This window comes from Sipha flava, unplaced genomic scaffold, assembly GCF_003268045.1.
Source record: "Sipha flava isolate LNK unplaced genomic scaffold, YSA_version1 67_pilon_pilon, whole genome shotgun sequence".
Classification (NCBI taxonomy): Eukaryota; Metazoa; Arthropoda; class Insecta; order Hemiptera; family Aphididae; genus Sipha; species Sipha flava.
Genome location: NW_020273607.1, coordinates 1 through 17,905, shown reverse-complemented (window position 1 = coordinate 17,905; position 17,905 = coordinate 1). Strand labels below are relative to the sequence as shown.

The 17,905-nt window shown below is 33.5% G+C and overlaps 1 protein-coding gene across 2 annotated transcripts; it reads left to right on the top strand.

Moving 5' to 3' along the window:
• Window positions 1-4,988: 4,988 nt before the first annotated feature.
• Window positions 4,989-15,188, top strand: LOC112691918 (centrosomal protein of 131 kDa-like). Of its 2 annotated transcripts, none has more exons than XM_025566366.1 (15): window positions 4,989-5,280; window positions 7,432-7,560; window positions 7,661-7,775; window positions 8,840-9,771; window positions 9,864-9,957; window positions 10,096-10,174; window positions 10,308-10,418; window positions 10,478-10,706; window positions 10,769-10,963; window positions 11,042-11,247; window positions 13,414-13,618; window positions 13,729-13,928; window positions 14,512-14,683; window positions 14,763-14,938; window positions 14,996-15,188. In XM_025566366.1, the coding sequence occupies exons 1-15, from the start codon at window positions 5,203-5,205 to the stop codon at window positions 15,129-15,131; spliced, it is 3,057 nt and encodes a 1,018-aa protein (XP_025422151.1). In that variant the 5' UTR covers window positions 4,989-5,202; the 3' UTR covers window positions 15,132-15,188. The 2 variants fall into 2 exon arrangements, with proteins under 2 accessions (XP_025422151.1, XP_025422150.1); XM_025566365.1 differs by having other exon boundaries at window positions 9,864-9,960.
• Window positions 15,189-17,905: the final 2,717 nt, after the last annotated feature.

The following is a 17,905-nucleotide window of genomic DNA, read 5'->3' as shown; positions in this document are numbered from 1 at the left end:
GGACCACCCGAAGAAACATGTATAGGGTTAGATAACAATTATTTGTATTTAATAATTTGGAATCTATTTATAATAAATGAGGTAATCCAAGATAACAATGGATTACTTATACCGAACGAATTTAATTTTTGGGATAGTAAAAAATGATTAACTCTGTCAAATGCTTTGGCAAATTCAGTATAAATGACATCGACTTGAAAACCATCATTAATGCAGCTAAGAATGTTATGGTAAAATGTGATAAGATTAGTATTTGTTGAGCGATTTATACGAAAACCATGTTGATTTTCGATTAATATATTTTTAAAAAACGGAGTCAATTTTTTAGAAACTAAATGTTCAAAAGTTTTTAGTAAAATGGAAATAATAGAAATTGGACGATTGTTTTTTATATCAGCTAGATTATTGTTTTTTGGAATAGGATTAATACATGATTTTATAAAATAAGTAGATAAACCATCAGGGCCGGGTTGTAAAGAATGTTTTAAGTTATTAATAGAATACAGTATATCATTAAAGGATAAATTAATAGAGTTTATGAGTTAAATTATTTGGAAATGTTTTAGGATCATCATAGAGTAATCTGGATTTAACATAAACACTACCTAAATATTTAGCAAATAAATTGACTATTTCTTTACCATTATTAGCATAAACGTCAGCTAAAAAGACTTTTTGTGGCAAAGAATTGTTATTGGTTTTTGATTTTATAAATTTTCAGAAAAATTTGCTATTTGCGTTTATAGAGTTTTTTAACATCATTTAAATATTTATCATAATCTAATTTACTTAAATTTTTAAAATATCTATGAAGGTGGGAAAAAATAATGTAGTATTGGTTTGAACGGGATCTTTTGAAATTTAAATGTGCTAGTTTTTTTTGTCGAATGCAATTTTTTAACTCATGATTGAACCATAGTATGTACATATAATGTATTGTTTTTATTACTTTTTTTTTTTTGTGCTACATTGTGTAATATTCATCATAATTTTACATTTATTTAAATACGACCATTTTAATATTTTTTTAAATATTTTTATTAATGTATGGAATTTAGAACCTCTGCAATTATACGTTACTGCGAAATAAAGAAGGAAGTTTATAATACAATGACTTTTGTAAAAACAACAAAAAAAACATGTTTGGCCACATATTATGTGCTCGTGACATCGCAACAATATTTATAAAATTGATTGTAATCGCGTTTGGGTACATCATATATTTTCCCTAAAAAATGAAAAAATAACGTAGATATTTTATCAGTTTTATTTTAGCATAAGAAATGTGTACGTATACCATAGATTGATGTGAAAATAAAACAAATGCAAGAGGTTAAAACGTAGTCTAACTATATTTGAACACGGTTTTGTTGTTAATATATTTATACACATATATATATATATTTATATACGAGTATAGTATATATCTGTTGTTATAGTGGAGATATATATAGTAAAATACATTATGGAACCACGCGATATGTTGATCTACTACCTTAAATGTTCTATTCATCGAACAGTATTTTATATTATGCTCATTTCTAACATCATTTCATTGAAAACTTCTGCCATGTATACATCAATATCAGTACGTCAATATATTTGTTGAATATTTCATTTATTTGCACTGCAGATATTTCCTCGATAAAACGTCTTGTGATTATTTTGGATAATATGGACGTATACAGTTAATATTGAGCGATAATTGACCATCCTTCGTATAATTTCTTAATCCCATTCCTATAATGTAACACTATCTCAGAATTCAATATATTAAAAATTCCGAATTGATATCAAATACCGTATTCCTTTATATATTGCATGTCTCTAACACAATGGGTTAAGCATTCAATAATAAAAGAAACTTTCAAAGGAAACTATTCAAACGGTAGCAATATCTATCGTTATTTCAAAATGTTAAACTTGAAAAATTAATAGAAATAAAAAAAATTCAAAATTCAAAACCAACTACTTAATCAACTAACTAATTAATTTCATAATTACATTTATGTTTACCATTATATTGTTATAAGTACATAGCGGAACCTCTATATTTAATTATCTATTAACTAATTTTTCTTTAAGCGAATCATTGTAATTTCATTCAAAGAACGTTTCTTTTTACGAAACAATTACAACTTTGTTGTATTCTAAATGTGTATTAATGGCCATAGTTGCCGAAGTTATATAAACAAGATCAATAAAAAAAAAAATTAAAAAAATATATAATTGTATATTCTTAGATTATACTATATATTAAAATACATATATTCGTGTATGTAATATGATATTTATGAGTATAATTGAATTTCAATAGTCCAAAATTTCTGAGGAAGTTGATTCTAAATTTTTTACTTTTTTAATATTTAACACTACTCCAATATTATTATTATTATTCTAGTTTAATGAAAACAAATGTAACCAATTGCGTTCAAAAGAAGGTACTATAAATCGCATTTCAAACATCTCATTATAATATCGGCTGCTGAAGTTGACGAAGAAAATAAAACCGAAATTGCGGTACTACGATGATACCACGCGTTTACATTATTACGAGTATAACATAATTGGTATAATAACAAACACTTGGTTTTATTATGAGATTGGCTCGTGATTTTCATCATGGTATGTCGATTAAGTCACACTTCTGTGGTCTAGTGCGACCGATCCTGGAATATAGTGATGTCGTCTGAGGACCCCATACCGCCAGGGTCGTAGAGGGGAGCCACAGGGTGCTGTTGCCTCCGGCGGCTGAATATGAGAGGGCGGCTAATTATTTTATATTTTTAATATTTAATGACCTAATATATTTGAAGTAAAATTTATTTACAAAATAAAAAGTGTATGACAAAAAATATATATATATCGTCAATCACGGCGTCATGACACATACACATACTCGGTAACGGTTGAGTACTGTTGTTAGATCCAAGCAGTACCGTGCCTAGCAGAATCAGCGCCCTCATCCTTCTACAAAATATTTTTGAACCTATAATTATAGCTAAGCTTAAACTATAAGGAGACTACTTAAGATTATGGGGTTTTATGTAACTACTCGTACTTATTTTGTATTTATTAAATTAATAAAGAAATAATCAACTAAAGGACAATATAAGTAATATAATTCAAACTGATTCTTCGACGCCATGTTTTCTCACTCTGGTTTACCTACTTGAACAAGGTACCCGCGAATTTCGTCTCTAGATTTAAATCTATAATTCCCGTTATACCAGATAAAGTATGGTTCAATGATCTCACTCTTTCTAGATTCCTCGTAATCAAATTTAACCGATTACGCACTGGCCATCATATCTTACCATGTTGCTTGCAAATCAAATCTTAATGATTCCCTTTCAGTAGTACAATTATCGGGAGCATCGGGTGCACAATTCACAGAGATCCCTGTTTTTTTTTTTGGGGCGAGGGCAGATCTCTTTTTGTATTACCTTTGTCCCTTACAATATTTTTACTATAATCTGTAATATACACATATTATGTTGTCTAATTTAATATAATAACAATAAATAAAAAGTCTAGACATTTTCACATGGGCCCCTTATCGTCAAGTTGCGCCACTTTCCCTTCTCTGCACATTCCATTTAGAAAAAAAAAAATCTATATTCTATCTTATATTCTTTTTGACTGCCTTTCCTTACCTATCAAACGTAATATCCTAATTAGTCTCGCAATAACCCATTCAATACTTTTAGCAATCTAAATTTCAAAATCTGCTCTTATTCTAATTATTTCCTTCATTCACGAGGATGATTTCTCAGTACACAATCTTTTATTATTTTAATAATTTTATAAATAGTATATTGTTGTTAATTTGTCATCTCGTCGATTTCGGGGCAAAAATAAATACCAATACTAAAAATAAATTAGAAACACCACCGATTAAGACAATGTTAATGATGTCAACTACGCGCGAGACCATGTCGTTAAGCGTGTTAACTATTTTGAATTAAATAATATGGTTAACTTTCAGTAATTTTACTTAGATTATGAAAAAGCTTTTGGCACCCCAGTGTTAATAACGCCCGGTGCACACGCACCTCTTGCACTCCCCTAGGCACGGCCCTAGATCCAAAGATTTACAAACCATCTATCCTTATATTGACATTACACTTAGAATGTTTTTGAGTACACCAGCAACGAATTGTTCTTCAGAAAGATCTTTTTCAACCAGCAGATGTTTGTATTTGGTACAATGAGGCGTTTTTTATTGTTGTCCCCTGGTGTCGAATTCCTAAATACGGCCCTACATACCGTTGACAACTCCAGATAGATTGAAAGGGTACAACGCAGATTCTTGAGGTTTTCGAGTCATTTATCGAATATACCACGCGATCCTCATGACTATGCCCCGGTATCGAACGCACTCAATCTAGTTTCATTTGCTGAGCGTAGTTGCGCCACGAGTATTAGCTTCTGGAAGGGATTGTTGGAAAATAAAGTTGACTGTTCCGCCCTACCCGCTTTGGTAGACTTCGAAGTTCCACCGAAAAATTACACGTACTACTGTTCCTTTCCATATTCCTCACTTTAATACTAACTACCTACGGAACGAACCAATTAGACGTCTATTGTCTCATTCCAATTCAGACCCCTCTTCCTTATAATTTATGTTATATCTAAATGTTTTTTTTTTTTTTTTTTATGCAATAAAGGTATGCCCGGCCCGTATAAGTGTTTCAAATAAAATAAAACAATCTCTTCCAAAATTCATAACATGATATCTTTCGTTTGCGTTGTACGCGCGATGTTACCGTGCCGACAGTCGATTCCACGACTGTTCGTCGGGTTCGATCCTCTTACGCGTGGAAATCGTACGTGAACTCCGTATACATACGTGTACGTGCGTACGTGCGTGTTGGGAAATAGTAGCATGTTTCGCCGTGTGCATTGTTACGCGAGTGCGCAAGACTGTTGCTCGGCAACCGTTTTGTTGTAGGTTAACCGACGACGAGATTACGGGTTACCCGTGCAGTACGATGCACATACGTACGCCGTGTGCGCTAAATTACCGGTCGTATAATCCCACTGGACGTTTCCGGTAGTGCGAACCGTGTTTGTGTACGCTTTCGGACCCTTCCGTCAACGCGTATCCGTCTTCTCTGCTCTCCGTGTCCAACCGCGCATATCGCGTCGATTTTATATTGACGTAAACGGTTTCGTCCGCGGTACAGCGTTCGGGGCGACATGTCGAAAAGGGACGTACAAGCCAATAGGAGCCCTAAGACGACGCAGCCGACGGGGCTATCTTTGCAAGGCTCTCAAGTACGTAATGCGCTTCATTAGTACCCGTGCTGTTATCCCGCGAGACGCGGCAAAGCTTTCGGTTACGGATAAGCCAGGAGATTGTCACCGTCGCCGCCCGACCTTAAACATTATATCGATAACGAAACACCGATAATATTAGTACTTGTAATGATAACGGTCGTATTACCGATGAATGTCGTCGGAGTGATAGTGTAGATGTTACAATATTTGTTTATTCGTACAAATCTGTTCGAATAGCCTCGCGCACGTATCACCGCTGAAATATACGATGCGTATATGTAAATATTTTTACATTTTGAAAATTGAAAATGATATTATTATTACAAAAGTGATTTATGAGTATTTTTTTCTTCTTGTACGCACGCCCCAAGATTGTATATTTTATCCACAAGCGTACTATCAAATAAATATATAAAAAAAAAAAAAAACGAACAATAAAAAGTCGTATTTTCCCCCGTATTGAGTACAAAGTGTATGTGTGTGTGTGTGTGTGTGTGTCGAGTAAAAAAAAACTAACCCATTCGCCTCATAGGTTCTAATCAATACGATTGCATAACAAGACGTGACATGTCCCACGCGATATCATGTATACAATTGAAATGAAATAAATAACACTCGGAGACTTGAATGGTTTTTATTTTTTCCGGTTTGCGTTTCGCCTAAGAGATGCGTGCGTATTATTTTTCAAAAATACCATAAAATACTGTAAATGATTTATGGACTGCAAAGACAGACGACATTATTAATAATTTCTGTTTAGTGCGTGCAGCACAGAAAATCATTGTACACAATCCATCTTGTCACAATATTATTGTTTACATCGTTTTGGCAATCTAATTAATATGTATCTTATATTAGAAATACGTTGGACCTTACGAGTGTGAATTATTGAAACTCATTTTATATAGTCAAAACGAAAAACCGTTAAACATTATGCTTCTTGCCTAGACGTCTCTAAATGCAAGAATCGTTCTGTCGACCGGTTATTATTACTGATAATTAACGATCGGATAGTGAACAATATCTCGTAATAGCTATGAATTATAATACGTGCTACCATAAATCGTCTCGGATAAATGCATAAATATTTTACGAACACGCACACAAGAAGCATAATACAGTACATATATAATACATCAAATGCAAAAACATTTATTCATGATGATTCTGTTTGTTATTTCTTTTGAGGGATCCATCACTGTATACGAATTAATATTATACAGTCTACAATCTATGAAATGTTATAAATATTAAAAAATATGCACCCGCATTCCGATCAAATTCGATTTTAAATATAGGCAGGTAGAATATTGTAACATCGAAAATGTTTCTGTTAATCGAAGTCGATGTTGGTTTATAACAATTTAATTATTATAAGATTTAATACTTTTAAACTGATTGTGCATGTGCATTACTCTCGTCACGCAATGCGTTTATTTTGAACGAATATTAATTTGAGAAACAATAGGTCGGATGTATGCAAATCCGTGGACGTGCGTATATCATACAAAAGCCAATAATAAACATCATACCCACTTTTCAGCGTAGTATAATATGAAATGGGTGTTGCAGTTGTTCGAACTGTACAATAGCACGCAAAAATGTATTTGCTATTTTACAATATTAATTAATCATTAATGTTTATTTTGCATAACGTAAACTTAATTTCAATTGCTTTTATTAAGGTAATTCATTTCTTTATCTATTTCCATCTTAAAACCAAAACGATTATCGTTGAATATTTTTATTGTGACGATGTAATAATCATTTCATAAAACAAACGTTATAATTTTACCATAAGTGAAATAAATTTAATCAAACGACATTAGTAATTTAAAATTATTTGAAAATATTACGTTATCTTAAAATTCATGCGAATAATTAAAGTTGAAATAAAGTTATTTAAAATTAAATTTTAACTTAATAATGTCCATCCTAGGACAAATTAACTGTAAACAAAAAAAAATACCGTGAAGTTATATACAACTACAAAAACCGTTCAATGCTTAATCTCCAAATAATAAACAAAATTATGAACCTATAATTTTAAATGATTAAAATTTTAATACTGTTATGATTAATAAGCATGTAAGTGTATAATAGGTCGTCGTATTTACTCAAGCTTTTGTATTTTAAATATTTATTTAGATTAATCTCTCAACTCGATTATCCAACTTCAATATATCAAATCCTCTACAGTATTTGTACAATGAGAACGTCGATTCAACGTCACGAGGTAGACCGATGTCCGCATCTACGCTGAGCGCCACGTATCAGGTTTGATGAATAAATAAAGCAAAATATGATATTTATCGATTTTCTTCGACAGTGGTAGACGTCAATGTTTTATTGTCACCCGTATAATTACATTTTTTAGGAATCGCCACGAAGATCAAAACTAGCCAAACGTCCTCAGTCGGCAGATACCGTAAACAAGATAGCCAAAAGTCGACAAATTGCATTTAATTTCAGTGATCAACAAAACGATTTGGGTGAATATTAAAAAAAAAGATTAACTTATGGAATTTCATTATATAATAACCCACAACTATGATGTATGAATCGATAAACGATTTAACAATGTTTTTCATTAATTTGTAGTAGAATGAGGTATAATCAACGTATGAAGTATTCATTTAAATTGGTCAATTCATACTTAATTTGTTTTGTCTTGCTTTACTTGGTATTATATATATATATATATATTATATTTTACTTTAATTTTTTTTTTTTACTTTTCGGTTTATTGTACTTTAAAAACTACAATTTAAACCGTTCTCATAGTAGTCCTTAAATTGTGACTTCAAGTGTAGATTAGGTTGCGTGTTTGAGTAACATTTGCGTTATGCGACAGAGCCGTACATACAAATCGATATAGAATCATAAAAATTATTAATTATAAACACCTTTCACATTAAGTACGCCTATTGCTTTTCATATTCTCATGGTCGACCACCACGTGTTTTAAAAGTCAACAATAACATATACTTCCAGTATATCGGTCATAACTATAAGATCACGTGATTCGACATGACTAATCGTCCCGGGATCTTTTCGCCGAATACGGTAATAAGTCACTTCGCGTTCGTCGCGATATAAGTAGTACGACAATATTGGTACCTTTTGCTGCGGAGTTTAATTTTAATTTTTTTTTCATTTATTACACATAACATAACACGTTATCGTGTGCAACGGGCCCCGTTGAATAAACTCGTAGGGAGAGGGGACTAGTAACATATTAAGAGTTTTGTTACAATCAATCCTATTTCGAAGCTGTTTAAAACCTACGATGGTTATATGCGTATGATTATAAAAGGGATAGTGATTAAACAAGAACCATATGATTCGGATGGACGATTAGCGTCTTGTTGCGGTGGCCGTTCTGTTTTAATTTTAGTACAACATAAATCTCGTCATCCGTACGGTAGGTTATTATAAATATATAGGGGTTTATCCGTTTTGTTTTCGCGGTACGGAATAACCGCGATGGCGGGTGTAGTACTCGGGTCCGCGGGCAGTGCTAAGTGGTCCGTTTGTAAGTTGAACCGTTGCGCAGGTCTTGAGAATGGTTGCGCGGGCCTGGAGACGACGTTTGACGAGCTGGACGCGGACGAACTGTCGTTGGACGAACGTTCCAGTCCTGCGCCGCTGCTGCAGGACGCCCTGGAACCGGGGCTCACGTCCAAGCCACCCATCCCGCCGGCGGGCAGCGGGCCCGCGGAAACGTCGTGCGATCGGGATGCCGCCGATTGCCGCAAGACCGGAGCCGCGGTGACGTTCGACGACGCGATCGAGCTGAAATTCCAACGATGGTTCCCGAACTCGGTTCCGGTCGCGCCCGCCGCCGTACCACGCGAAACCGTCGCCGACGTGTCGCTGAACGGCGTGTCGTACGAGTACAGCGAGCGGGTGATCGACAACGATCGCGGCACCGTCACGTACACGAGGAGCAGCTCGTCGATGAGCATCCGCGGCAGCCAGGACCAACTGGACGAGGAGCACTTGTACTCGAACCTGAGCGCGGCTATTGGTGGTGCGGACAAGCTTTGCAGGGGCGTCGTGTCCGCGGACGTGTTGGACATGCTGCACCAGAACGACGACAACCGCCGCGGGAGGGCGCCGACGAGACCTAAACCGAAGAAAAAGATCTCTGTTCCGGTGGCGGCGGCAGCGGTCGCGTACAGAGCCAAAAGGGACACGACAAAGTCGGTGTTGAAGCCGAGGACGAACTTAGCTGCCGCGAATCCCGTACCTGTAACCACGGTAACCTGCGATACTGTGCAATGCGATGGATTGACCGCGCGCCACGAGCAGCGAGCCCCGGACAAGGAAGCGAGAAAGGATCATCATCAGACCAGGAAACTCGACGATTCACCGGTGGACTATGCCACGGAGGACGTGGTTTCTTGGATGTCTAGCCACCAGCTGAGACCGTCTACGTCCGAACTCGACGACCCGTTCGCGAGTCGCGTTGACGATAAACACTGTGTATTTATATATTTTTCGATTGTTTGCAATGACTACGTAACGTATAGTTTTGATTCACCGTATTTCAACGTGTGTGTGCATGTGTGTTTAAGGACGCGTTGCGCAGAGATCACGACCACAAGACATCGACGTATGACGAAATAGTCAACATTCTGAAAGAACTCGAATCGGAAAATAACGATATCGGTAGTTAGTCAATATAGAATATACGTTTTTTGTTAGCATATTTATAATATCGCTTTATACTTCACTGTATAACACATCGATCTCATAAAATATATTGTTTTAATATTATATTTTCTGTATTATAATGGTTTATTGTAGACATGAATGTCAGAAAAAGTGCTGTTACAGATAATAATAAACGTCAAACATTAGTACCAGAGCCTTCGTCGAGTTCAAAGTTAATATCACTTGGAAATCATTAACAATTATTGTTTTTTTTTTTTTTTTTTTTTTTTCATACGATTTTTTCGAATAATATTTTTAAAAACGATTAATTTTTTATTTTGTTTTTTTATTGAATTTTTTCGAAGAGCTCTATGGTCGTTTTTGGACGAAGTAGAGAAAAACTCTAATCGTTCAACTCCTTCCAAATTACCTAAACAGAAATTGCCTGTAAACTTGCCAAGTACACCACCATCGTCGTAAGTGGATACCCGCCTCACGTTGTTTGCATTTAACTGATGGATCATATTGTTTTTAGACCGGAAAAAATTATGATAGATGTGAAAAAAGGAAATCTCCAACAAGTGATAGAGCTTGGTAAAACTGAACTGGCACAAAAAGTGGCGTCGCTTCAAATGCAATTAGCAGAAAAAGAAGATGTAACTGAAAAACTAAAAACAACTGTATCTGAACTGCAAGCTGAGCACGCCAAAAGCAAAGCTGAATACGAATCCACTGTCACGAGACACCAAAAGTTCATCGATAAAGTAAATTACACTAAATCCAGATTCAGTGAATTGCCTGTTTAATTTACATAGCGGTGTTCTAGTTACTCAACGAGAAGAAAGAACTTAGTGAAAGTTGTGCTTCGACTGTAAAAGAATTGACAAAAAAAATGAATGACGCTTTAGCCAGCCAAGAAGAGCGGCACAAAGTCGAATTAAAAAAAGCCATTGATAAACAGACAGCGTCTGAGAAAATAAAAAAAGATCGATGGGTCGATCTTAAAACGAAAAAAATCAAAGTAATTAGATATTTCTACTTGAATTGTTGTGTATTATATTGGAAGTTAAAACATAAACGTATATATGTGTGCTCGTAGGAAATGACTATTAAGGGCATTGAACCAGAATTAAATAGGATGTCAACAGCATATCAAGAAGAACTATCAGAACTCAGAAGGATCCATCAATCACAAATCGAAGAAATCGAAGGAACATGGCACAGAAGAATGGCGGCTATGAGGGATAAAATGGACACCGAACGGGAACAAGCAATCATAACTGAAAGAGAAAATTCTAGAAATCGGCAAGTACCATAGTAGTAATCAGTAGTTTTTTTTCTAACAATATACTTGGTTAATATTTATTAACTTAAATCGATAGCGTTGTAATGAGTAATATATAAATAAGATATTGAATTCAATAAAATTAAAGTTTTATAATATATTATAACATTAAGTAAGTAAAATAATGTATATATCTCATAAACATAAAATCAAATTAATTAAGCTAATTGTTCGTATAAAATAGTTGTATAGTATAATTAATAAATGCACGATTAACATTCCAAAAATATTAAATTATTATAAAAATTAAAGACAGAAAATAAATTTATATTAGTAAATGTTTAAACATTTACTTTAAGAAAATTATTATATAATATGTACGGCCTCGGGTTAACAAAATTAAAAATTCAGCATTATTTTATATACTTGACTATCAGGAATAAATATGGAAAAATTGTTATGGTAATCCAAAGTATGCATAAAAATATAATTCTATGGATGACTTTTATTTTTTCTCTTTAGAGTTTGAACAAACAATTTTCTTTTCTTCATCAGCAGTGTACATAAAATATTAGAAAAAAATTCGTTAACATAAATGAATATATATTTTTTTTTTTTTTTTTTGGTTTTCGGTCATTGAGACCATACCGCCAAACAAATTTCTCTCCATCTATCTCTATTTTCTGCCACTACTCTCCATGGTATCTCTGGTTCCATGTTTTCCACGTCCCTTTTCACACAGTCTTCCCAGCGTAAGCGTGGTCTTCCTAAGGGTCTCTTACCGACCGGGTTCTCTTCGATAGTTGTTCTGACTATGGATCCTACTCTCCGCCATGCATGTCCTGCCCAGGTTAATCTTCTTTTCTTGATTTCATTCGCGATGTTCGGTCTCTGGAACAGCTCTTCGAGTTCTTTATTATGACGTTTACGCCATTCACTTGTGTTTGTGTCAAAGCATGGGCCGTAGATTTTCCGTAAGATTCTCCTTTCAAATACTTTTAGTCTGGTTTCTTCTGCTTTCCTAAGTGGCCATGTTTCCGCGGCATACAGTACTATGGGTCGTATCAGGGTCATGTACATTTGTATCTTCAGGTTTGTCGATAATGTTCTTGAACTCAGTACTTTTCCAAGACCAAAAAAACTTTTGTTGCCTTTTTGTATCCTAGCACTGACTTCCATCTTCAGATCGTTATCTTGTGTTATCAAGTGCCCCAAGTATTTGAAATGTGTGACTCTTTTGAATACATGCCCTTCTACATTCATAGATTGTCCTTGTTGATATTCTCTGTCCTGTCGACTTACAATCATGTACTCTGTTTTTCCGTCGTTTATCTCCAATCCGACCTTACTAGCCATCGTGATGAGTTTCCTGCATACTTGCTTAACCGTTTCTTCAGTATCTCCTAAGATCGCTATATCATCCGCATAAGCCAAGATATTTATGTTTGAGTTTCCCAGTACTATTCCATTGTTACAATTTGTTGCTCTGATTACCTTTTCTAATATTAGGTTGAACAATATTGGTGAAAGCGCATCTCCTTGTCTTAGACCTGTCCTAACCGTTGCTGGTTCTGACAATTCCGATGCTACCTTTATTTTGATTTCTGTATTTTGCAGAGTGGCCTCGATTAATTTTATTAGTTTGTTTGGGAACTTAAACTCTTTTAATATGTTTATTAGACTATGTCGGTGGACAGAATCGTATGCTTTTTTGAAATCTACAAATAGTATACATATGCTTTTATTGAATTCCCAGTATTTTTCTATGATCTGTCTTAAGCTGAAGATTTGATCTGTTGTTGATCTGTTGGGTCTAAAACCACCTTGATAATCTCCCAGTATCTCTTCCGCAATGGGTTTAATCCTATCTAAAATGCAATAGGACAATATCTTGTAGACCACATTCAATAAGGCAATTCCTCTGTAATTATTACATATTTGTGGGTCACCTTTTTTATGGATTGGACATACGACAGCGACATTCCAACCTTCTGGTAGTACTTCCTGCTCCCAAATGTGGGTTAGTAACCTATGAATATATATATAAAAAAAAAAACAAAAACATTTTTTATATGTCATTTAAATTAGAAAAAATTGCCAGCGTTATCTCATAAATTAATTTTTTTAAAACTGTCCATCGAGGATAAATTACTTTGATAATTTATTCACTTGTGGCGATAAATTAGATTGGAAATGGAAATCGCTGAACTAGAAAAAAGTTATCAAGAACAACGAAAAAGATTATTAGGTGAAATTCACGGGGAAAGATTGCGACAAGAGAGAGAAAATGATATTGCGCTAATGGAAAAGCAGCGAGCTCTTGAGCAAAAATTTGAAAAACTAGTAGCGGAACTTCAGGACAAGATTCATAAAAAAGAGGAAGAGTTTCAGGTAATCCATTATAATGATCTTAAACTTGGTATCTTTTAAAATAATTGCAATCCAATTAATGTCATTTGTGAGTTAGAAAAAAAAAATGATTTTTTATAATTTGCTTTCAGAACGAATTGAAGAATATTCGAGAAACGTACGAGTCAGAAAAGACTAAATGGATAAACCATCAAACCACTGTGTTGGCAGAAAAGGAAAATACTATAAGAGAAATGTGTAAAAAAGAACGGGACAAACATATTGAATTGGTTGTCCAAAAACTGGAAAACGAAGCTTCCGAAAGAGAAAACACGTCAGAAGCGAAAATCAAGTAATTAACTTGGTATTTCATTAGTAGGGTATTATTCGAAGGCAATATTTTACTAAAATATGGTATCTCCATATTTCATAAGTCATTCAAATCAAATTTTTCTTTACACTATTAATTTTAAAGTAAATATTTTTGTTTATATATAGCATAGCTGAAACGTATATAAGTTATATTACTTAATTACTTACCTACACAATCATTAAATTATAAATATTATATCATAATACTCCGTTTTTGATAGTATGTTATTCGATTTATTCTATTAAAATTAAAAATGATTCATATAAGTTTTGTATTCTATTATTTATTTTAGATAATAAATATTTGTATAGTTTTTCATTTTAGGATCAAAAATGTTATTTTACATTTTTTTATTTATTTTTTTATTTTCTGGTAAATATAATAGCCGATGATACAGAATCTATATCTTAGATTTGAAACGCTCATATTTTTAGTGAATTTAAATACATATTAAACCCAAATAATTTTATTAGTATAGATACTATGTCAAAAATATATGAGAGTATTTGTCGGATAAAATTATATAATTTTACAATTTTATGCATTATACTTTAATTTGCAGACGTATAAAATCAGAGTACGAAGCTGATATTCATGAGCTAGAGAACACTATATCCGGCTATCGTTTGAAGTTGAATGAAGCTCGTACCAAAGCACAGGAACAAGACGATAAGATAACAGAGCTTACTAGTGAGCTGAATAAGTGTCATAATGAAGAAAAACGATTGAAAGATGTATGAACGGATAAATTAATTATATTGCGCACGACGCGTCATTCGAATATAGTAGATATTTTTATTGATGTTTTTGCAGGTGATTTGTAAGCTGAAAGATGACCTGATCGCCAAAGAAAATACAATTAAAGCCGAAACTCTCACTAAGGTGGGGATATTGCAGACAGAGCTGACACAGTCGAAGTTGAATTTCCAGACTAGAATCAAAACGATCGAAAGTGAAAAAGAAAAGGAAATCAATCACGTCTACGTCAGGTACGAGTTTTCTATTCGGTTTCGAATATGTTCGTATTGCCGTTGTTATTGTTTTAGAGTGAAGGAAGCGATCAAACGAAAAGATGAAATCATCCAAGTATTGCAAAGCGAACGAGACGCAGCGTTGGATCAGTGCAGCAACATCGAAAAACTTATGGAACGTCAGCGAAAAGAGCTTCTGAAGCTCAAATAATTATTTTGCGGTTAATACTTATTCATTTTCTTTTGATTGTTTTTATATGTAAAATAATGGTTGTTTTTGGAAAAAATATATTAAATATTGTTGTCATATTAAAACTCCGTTTTATATATACAATTATCGTCACAGAAACTGCATGCACGACTATTATTTTTATTAATAATATGTTATTGATATGATAAATAAATTATCGTTGAACAGTACTTTGGGAACGACGCACCGCAAGTAAGGTAAGGAACCCGTTGTATCGTCATTTTTCGGTACCTATTAGTCGCACTTGATTTGCATTATATGCCAGTCTCGGAAGGCAAAGGTTCAACAAAAAATACTGCCATGGCAAAGACCAATAATCATTTTCCCTTATTAATTAGCCGCCTGAAAAAACACATAGTGCCCAACTATTAATAACCACAATAAATATCAAACAATAATTATTCGTACAAATATTACAAAACCAATACCCTTATGTTTGATCAACACCATTTTATTGGTTTCGAAATTTCACCAATGTTTAAAAACGTATACAAATAATACGAACAACTAAACAATAGATTTACACCAGAAACTTTAGTAGGTACCGTACCGGATATTTTCGATAACTTTACCAATGTTATTCATATGAGATGTGTAATAATAATAAATCTACTACATACAATTGTATTCTGTAGAAGGTTGTCTGCGAAATAAAGTGAAAATAGTAATACCACGAAACCGTCGAAGCACTCAACAAGCGTTTCATTTTATGAATAAAATATATTTATACTATTAGGTAAATGATAACAGAATAATAACTGTAGTGTGTTAAGTATAACATGGCGTTTATATCTAAAGAGTAATTATATAGGTATAACAAACATTACAATAAGTGCTTTGAAGTTTCAAAAGTTTTAAGCGTAGAAAATGAACGAAAATGCAGTAAAAGTATTGTTATTATTATTTATTTTTATTATCGCATACGTTTGAAACTTTGACGACGCACGGATAATTATTAATACCCGAAACTTTGTTGTACATGACGTGTAGAGTAAGGTGGTGAATTTAGAATATGAACTAGCGGCAACCAAAATATTCGAATCAGAATGTGCAGTGGGCAACAAATCAAACGCTAAAACCGAAAGTCTCAATTCTATGAAGGATGCATTCCAGCATTTCTTCTCGGAAAACCGACCGGTGCCCTTACGGTTTTTCAGCGAGAAACACCGCGAAGCGTTTATGGAGGCTCTGCGAGCGCATCGAGTGTCGTAAGTTACAACGGTCAAGTAAATCGACTGAATTTTCTACCAAACCCAACCATGATATAGTTTTTCAATCAAAATTTCTGTCATACTTTTAAGTTACAAATATAATGTATTAACGATAAATTTATTCGATTACTAACAAATGCATTATATAATTTAATTTTTCATTCAAGTGTGAAATATTTTATAAATATTGTAGTACGTGTTTAGAAGCGAGTTGAAATTATGAAACCATTGCACGTTAGTTCATGCAAGTGTATTATAAATTGTTATTTTAAATGAAGAAAAATACCAAAATTAAAAAAATAAAAGTGACTTTATCAGTTTCTCGATTTTAAGCATAATATATATAAGTAATATTATTATATGCCAATTTGAAACGTATATTACCTAATCTATTCTCTAATAATGACCAGTAATAGAAAATCCGTTTTAATCCAAGTTTAGGAAACCTGAAATTTTTAAATCTCACAAATTAAAATAAATACAATTCAAAGGAAATTTTTCAAATCAAATTCAATTCAAATCGGAATTTTTTTTATTGATTTCTGAAATACTTTAAACAATTGGATTACATTAGATCATTATTTGAAAACATGTTACAGCTATTTAGAAAATAATATCATATCTTAAGAGAGTGAGCAAGATATTCTATTTTAATTAAATATTATAATAAACATTTTGTGGTGGTGTAATATGTGACATACAAATACGAATAATAATACTCTTTTATCTATACTCAACTATAATAGCGCAAAAACATAAATCTATAAATCACTCGAATTTCTATCAATAAGAAATCGTTGCTTTCCGGTCACACAATAAATCGATCGGGTGGTGTAGTGTGGAGATGATATAATTATACAACCTGCTTATTTGTACAGTCTCATACAAGCTCCCATTAATAAAAAAATCGTGACGAAAAATCTGCCACACGTTGCCGAGTACTATGTGGAACTTTATGGAACGATGGACAGCATCGTTTCTAAGGTGCATAAACATTTTTGCGATATCGTTAAAAAAAATTATAAATTTGGGTCGAAAATGCACTGTAGGTGGACAAAATATTGGAATTCGTTGAAAAAATCAAACAGGACGGACACGTCGATTTGGAATTGATGGATCTGCTTAAAAACGTCAACGATAAGTTGGTCGATGATTTCGATCTGTTGAAAATTGAACTCGGGGAGGCTCAACGGTAATCGTCTTTGAATTCGAAAAAGTGTTATGAAGACGTTTAACAAGATTTTTTCTAAATCAATAAAACTGAGTTTTTCAAGATGTTCTGAATTTCATTAAACGTTATCAACAGGTCCATGAAGAGTGTTGTAAATGAATTGGTCCAAACTCATCGATCGGTGGCACAAATATGCGATCATATCGAACAAGAAACTCGTGAGTACCCCACTAATATAATAATGAAACGCAATAAAATTGATCGATTATTCGTTTGGTAAATAGTTTATTTAACCGATTTTCCCTTTCCGTTGTATTGAATGTCTTACAACGGCGAGCGAGTGTCGAAAAAAA

What these genes read in the sequence shown, in the direction of transcription:
- LOC112691918 (XM_025566365.1), top strand. Translation starts at nt 5,203, where the DNA reads ATGTCGAAAAGGGACGTACAAGCCAATAGGAGCCCTAAGACGACGCAG. An exon ending in TATCTTTGCAAGGCTCTCAA is followed by an intron (nt 5,281 to 7,431) that starts GTACGTAATGCG and finishes ATATTTATTTAG; the next exon opens with ATTAATCTCTCAACTCGATT. An exon ending in TGATCAACAAAACGATTTGG is followed by an intron (nt 7,776 to 8,839) that starts GTGAATATTAAA and finishes ACCGTTGCGCAG; the next exon opens with GTCTTGAGAATGGTTGCGCG.